The sequence below is a fragment of the Penaeus monodon genome, chromosome 25 (genome assembly GCF_015228065.2).
Source record: "Penaeus monodon isolate SGIC_2016 chromosome 25, NSTDA_Pmon_1, whole genome shotgun sequence".
Taxonomy (NCBI): domain Eukaryota; kingdom Metazoa; phylum Arthropoda; class Malacostraca; order Decapoda; family Penaeidae; genus Penaeus; species Penaeus monodon.
In genome coordinates this window covers 42,697,660-42,703,668 of record NC_051410.1, presented here as the reverse complement: position 1 = coordinate 42,703,668, position 6,009 = coordinate 42,697,660, and the positions used below count along the sequence as shown (strand labels likewise).

The 6,009-nt window shown below is 43.7% G+C and overlaps 1 protein-coding gene across 1 annotated transcript in view; it reads right to left on the bottom strand.

Moving 5' to 3' along the window:
* LOC119589286 overlaps positions 1-5,853 on the bottom strand; it is a gene marked incomplete in the record, with an annotated part of 113,340 nt that extends 107,487 nt beyond the window's left edge. Inside the window, 1 exon segment of the mRNA XM_037937904.1 lies at positions 253-5,853. Within this exon segment, the coding sequence (XP_037793832.1) occupies positions 253-5,529 (5,277 nt within the window).
* Positions 5,854-6,009: the final 156 nt, after the last annotated feature.

Sequence of the window (6,009 nt, the reverse complement as noted above, 5' to 3'; positions counted from 1 at the left end):
AGGCAAAAATCCGCCATAAGCATAAGCTTGTCCATCAAAGCAACCAACATACATAACAAACTAAACGAAAGTTTATCAATTAATTTCTATTTTGGCAAATATATGATCCAGCGATTCAGAATCGTTCAGGAAGATAGAAAGGTAAGGAACAGAAGAAATGCCAACGCTTGAATAAATTCGTGAATTCTCAACCTGGTCTGAAACCTTTAAGTGTGATTCTTTGTTTACATCGTCACCTCGGTAGCAACTTACCTTCCACCACTGACTTCTATAGCACCACTGTGTGTAGTTGTTGTTAGAGAGATGGATCCACAGCAACATGCGCTTAGTCTTCTCCACTTCCCATCTCTCCCTGTCTTCAGGTACCTTACTGCGTCTCATCTTTGCAAGTTGTTCCCAGAGCAGCCAGTCGTCTTTATAGGATTCCATACGGGATAAAGGCAGCTTTCCTGCAGACAAGAGACTAGCATTCTCTTGCTTCCCATTCTCGGTGGTCTCCATTAGGGCGCTGTTTTCGTCGGCGAATATGACACTCTCGAGATCGGACCATGTAGCTGTTAGATCAGCCAAGTTCTTACTCATGTCGAAGCGCACAGACCGTTTCGGAGTGCCGCTGCTGCCCTCCTCGTCAAGAGCCGCTGTGTCTTCTATGCGGGAACCATCAGGGAGGTCATTACCGGGATCGCTGTACAAAGTTTTATTCTTGGTAATATGTTCATGGACGAACTTAGCAAGGTCAGCCAGGTTAAAACTGAAATCTTCTTCATCTGTGAAGCCCGACAGGTAGTTGTCTTCACGGTGGTCACGCGGCAAAGTAGACGCTGGTGTATAATCTGGTGTTGGTACATACACCTGTTCTATTACCCCATCATTCCCTCCCACCCGTATTACTTCCCTTTCCTTACATTTTTCCTTTTCGTTCTTTTCCTGTTTCTCTTCTTTGCTCTCGTTTCTACTCTCTGGGGATTCAGCAATTATATTGCAGGTTTCTCTTTGAATTACATCATTTCTACTAACCCCATTTTCCATAGTCTGACGCCGTTTTTCGTGTAACGACCCAAAGATTTTATTCATGTGTGGCGCTAATTGTTCCCGCTTGAAGGCAACGGAACTAGTCGTGTCAACAGAAACAGTGGCCTTCAATGGGCTCTTCACGATGAGGGTGGGAGATTTTCCATCACTTTCTTCATCATCATCATCTCCAGTATTAAATCTGCGTCTTAATTTCAGTTTCAGTTCCCGAATCATGAGGTCATTGTTATTCCCTAAGATGGAGACTCCTAATTTCTGAACCTTCTTAATCTTTTCAGTTGACCCATATGTAATACCTCCCGCAGCTTCCTGACCTTCCTTATTTTCTAGCTGCATCACGGCATCATGTAGTGGCACTAATTCGTCTTTTACATCCCCAACTGCATCCTTGGATACCTGAAGGAGCTCCTCTTGTATCTCCTTATGAGTGTCATATATTTCACTGTCGTTCTCATAAGTGTGTACTTCCCGAGACTCTGTAGATGATACAGTATTTTGAAAGTACAGGCAATCATCTCTCTGTAGAGCTGATGGAACTAATGTGGAGTGAAATGATATATTGGCTTCTGTTTTTTCATTTACTGGCAATTTCTCTAGAGTTCCCTTGAACATCTCTTCCGTCAGTTCCACGACCTTACCCTTCCTTATCACCACAGGTGGATCCCTCAAACCATCTGTGTTATCTCTGGCTACAAACGCACCATTCATGGAATGAAATAGACGTGAATTTCTGGCACCATATATAGGCTCTCCATGTCGAGAGCCATAGAACTGAAGTTCTTCTAGTGCGTCATCTGTGGGAGGTGTCTTGATAGAGGTAGCAGTGGAGAGACCAGACCTGGACGCCAGGGATTCAATACTCTGATACACATGGTGTTTGAGAAGCACAACTGGCGGAGTTCCATGGCCCTGTGATGAGCCACTAATGCTACCTCCACAAACTTGGTACACCGCTTCACCTGTTTCTTCGTATTCATGGGAAGCCGTGCTGGTGCTACCACCGGCATCCCGCCTTGATGGGTCACTTGGTGTTCGAAACTGACGACGCTGGTAGGCACGAAAAAGCCGTCGACCATCACTCTCCTCATCAGTCGAAGGCGACAAATCTAATTGAGAAAGGTTCAGCCCCTGACAAACTGCTGCTGATGAGGGAGAGGGAGAATGGTCACCTATGCCTTCAACTGTCGGAACACACTCACTATCTAGGGACTGACGTTTAGAATTTTCCCCTTCTGGTGACTGTGATGGAATTGATCTCTCAATATTCTCCACACTCTGGTATACATGTTTGCGGCGTAGGTTACCAAACACACGAGGCCCAGGAGCAATAGAATTTCTCTCATACTGCCCCTCTGTTGAGTATTGTTGTATGGCCAGCTTTTCTTCATCCATCGCTTCCATGTAGTCCCAGGACGTATCAGAATCCAGATATGGCTGTGTACTAAAGCTTAAGGACTTGTTTTCAATAAGTTCACTTGTATCAGATTCATTGCCATGATTAACAACAAATTTGTGTTTGAATGGGTTTCGCTTCCTCTTTTTTTCTTCCATATCTGCATCTGTCTCCTCGACAATGTTGCCCTTAAAAATAACACTCTCAAGACTAGTTATACTCTCAGTCTCAGAATCAGCTGTATCATGGCTTGTGGTAGTGGTCCCATCTCCGTGATATAGATGCTCATTGTGGTCCGGATGGTAGTCGTATGTTGATTCCTCTTCACTTGGGAGTCTCTTGCCTGAAAGTCGTTGGAAATTTACTTTGAATGATTCATATCCATTCATATCCTTCTGTTGTCTTGATTCCAATTCACCCTGAAGCTTTGACATGCGTGCCATTTGGAGAGAGCTGCCAGTGGCTGTAATAGTGACATTCAAAGGAGTGTCATCAAATTTTTCTTCTTTTCCTAATTCATTATTATAAACTGTTAATGTTTTAAGATTTTCTTTTGACGTGGCTTTTATAAACCCCAACTCTTTAAGGCCTTTGAAGAATTTTTGTTTAAAAGGAAGTTTTTGGTTCTCTTCTTTAGAGTGAAGCTTTCCTTGTGTGTTTTGTCTTGAATTTTGCCCTGTTGCAACCCACGGCCATGGTTGTTGGGTTAAACTAGTCTCAGCCCTGCACAGTTGAATTTCATTGATCTCTGGCTGCACACTGTGGTGTTCATCTTTTGAGTCATAGACTGGTAGATCTTCTTCACTTTCAGCTCTTGGAGTAGATGGCATAGGGGTTGGTACTGGGGTTTCCTCTTCTGTCTCCTCATAGGTCTGCTCAGATTCTTGATTATTTTCCTTTTTATCCCTCACATCATAGTTTAAGAGGTTCAGGGCACTCAAAACAGGGTCACTCCCATTGGGGCCCTGCCCTAAAGCATTATCCAAGAGACAATCAGTGCTTGCTGATATAGTTATCTCATTTGTTATTACACACTCACTGGGTGCCTCTACTGCAACAGGTATTTTCGGCTCAAAAATTAAAGAATCAATGCTACCAAAAGTATCATAATCTGCATTCTCTTTACTTGACAATTTGGAGTTTTTGGAGTTGTCTTCCATAGGTACATATATATGGCCAAGATTGATATTACTTAGAGTCTCCCAGTCCTGAGCAAGAGCTTCCTTCAGGCGTTCTCGTATTTCTTGATTCCTCTCTTCTTCATCCTGAAAATTGTCTAGATCAAGATGGTGCTCAATGTGATCTGTAATCACCTTCACCACCTTATTCCTTGTTGTGGTGTTGATATCCTTTTGTCCATTAAGAAGTTCACGAACACGTTGCTGTAAATCCACCTCTCCTTGACGTTTCCTTGACTTCTTGTTGCTAAAGGTGTTGCTTCGCCTTATGGAGGCTCTTGCCACCCTAGCCAGAGATTCGTACACATCCTCACTTTCACTCAAACTCCACTGGTCCACTGGCAGATAGTGAACACCACTTGTACAATTTTCATCAACAAATTTCAATTTCCTTAGTCGCTTTTCTTGTTCTTCTAGAGTACGATTAACTAAGAATTCACGATGACGCATTACAGACTTTGGCCCACTAATGGGTTCATATATTTTCTCAAACTCTCCGTTTGACCAAGAATCATGGGAGAGAAGAGAGTAATCACCTGGAGAAGGCAGTCTATGGGGTACATCTTGTTCTTTAAGTTTCTTGCCTGTAGCTTGCTTGGAGTGGCACTGGCACTCACCCTCAGAGGCTGAGGCATTGCCTGCACCACACTGCTCACAAGAAACACAAGAACACAGATCCCAGCTGGAGTCTATCGTGTTCCCAGGAGACAGGCCACGTTCATCCTCGCTCTCGTGTATCTCTTTGAGGCGTGACAGTATTTCAGACCTTGATACATAAATACTGTCCTTTGCCTTGGTCTGTATATCTATTTCTATGGGTTTATGTAATTCCTTGTGTGAAGTATTACTTCGGTCCACTTTTGATAGTATTTCTGACCGAGAAATGTAAACTGGATCATCTGCTTGACTGGGTAGTGACCGCCAGGACTGACTATCTTCCTCAATTACCTGTTTATGGTGTCTGGCAAGGGAATCTTGAAGATTTTGTATGTTACGGTACAACTCTGAACGTGTCACATAGTCTGTCTCCCCAAACTCACTGTCAGTGTCACTCTGGAAAGCTTGTATCTCCGGGGAATGTACTTCGGCCACTATCATGTGTTTTTGCGCTGATTCATCACTCGGCAATTTGCAATTTTCGACTGAATTTCCAACATTTGATTTTGTGTTTTTTTTCTTCTGCAAGAAATGGACTGGGTGATCTCGCAAGTGACTAATCTCATCTAATATGTCTCTTCTGGACTTTTGCTGTAGTTCTGCTCTCATTCTCTTACTGGTAATATGGTCTAGTATCTCTTCCTTCGTCATTCTTTGCCACGTCTCCATGCGCATACTGTATGGAATGGGTTCATATACTTTGGCAAAGTTCTCCTCAAGTTCTGTCCAGGAGTCAACCTCTGAATAGTCACTGTCGGGTGGTGTAGCAGGCTTGGCCTCCTGCGCCTGATTTCTTATTACCCGCCTCATAATTAGCTTACGAGACTCATAAACACTCTCTGCTTCTGATTCTGTCCAAACTTCAATCTCTTTCTGATCAGTCTTGCTAATATTTTTACCATCCTCATCCTCCACTTCAATGTTTTTACTCAAAGGTGCTTTGTGTCTGTCGTTATTAGGGATCTCCTGCACAACTTCCGTCACAGTAAGCTGGCCATCAATGGACTGCACCAAAATATCAGGGGTCTTCCCTTGCACACTAGATTCCCGATTCTGGCTTGTATCTGCAGAAGTGACATTGGCCTCCAGCTCAGCTATCTTTTTCTTGACACTGCCTCGAAATGCACGCATCCTCGCCGAAGCAGTGGTTTTGGTATTTTGTGAGACATCTTTTCCTTCTGGACCTTGAGGGTCACCCCGTGTAGGCCGGCATCCCAATGAGGATGTAGCACTCTCCCTGAGAGGATTTTTTCTTAGGAAGTCTCGCATTTTACACTTTTAACACTAACACACAAAAACCGGCAATAAAAAATCACCAATTTAATTTCTTCACTTCACGTCTCCCATTTTCAAAGAACAATTGTGTTTACAAAGATAACACAACCATTACCGGATACAAGCAACTATTTATCTAAAAATGAGTGATCAACTCAAGATATTAGACTAAATGAGCTGAAGCTGCATAGAGCCACATGTGTAGAAAAAAAAACAAGACGGAGCCCTGCTACCATGGGAGGCACAGGGCTCCTCAAAAGCGATTTAAGAAGCGAGCGCGGAGCGGCAGCAACGTTCACGACGGTGGCTGGGGTGTTACTGAGTAAAATACTGCCTCGCTATCGCCACAACGGGCTCCCGCCGCTCATCAAACATCCCGCCTGCACCACTGGAAAACAAGGACTACAATAACTATACCAGAGAACAAGGTTTGTTTAACACCTGAACACATACCCTGAGGAGGGGAAATACAAA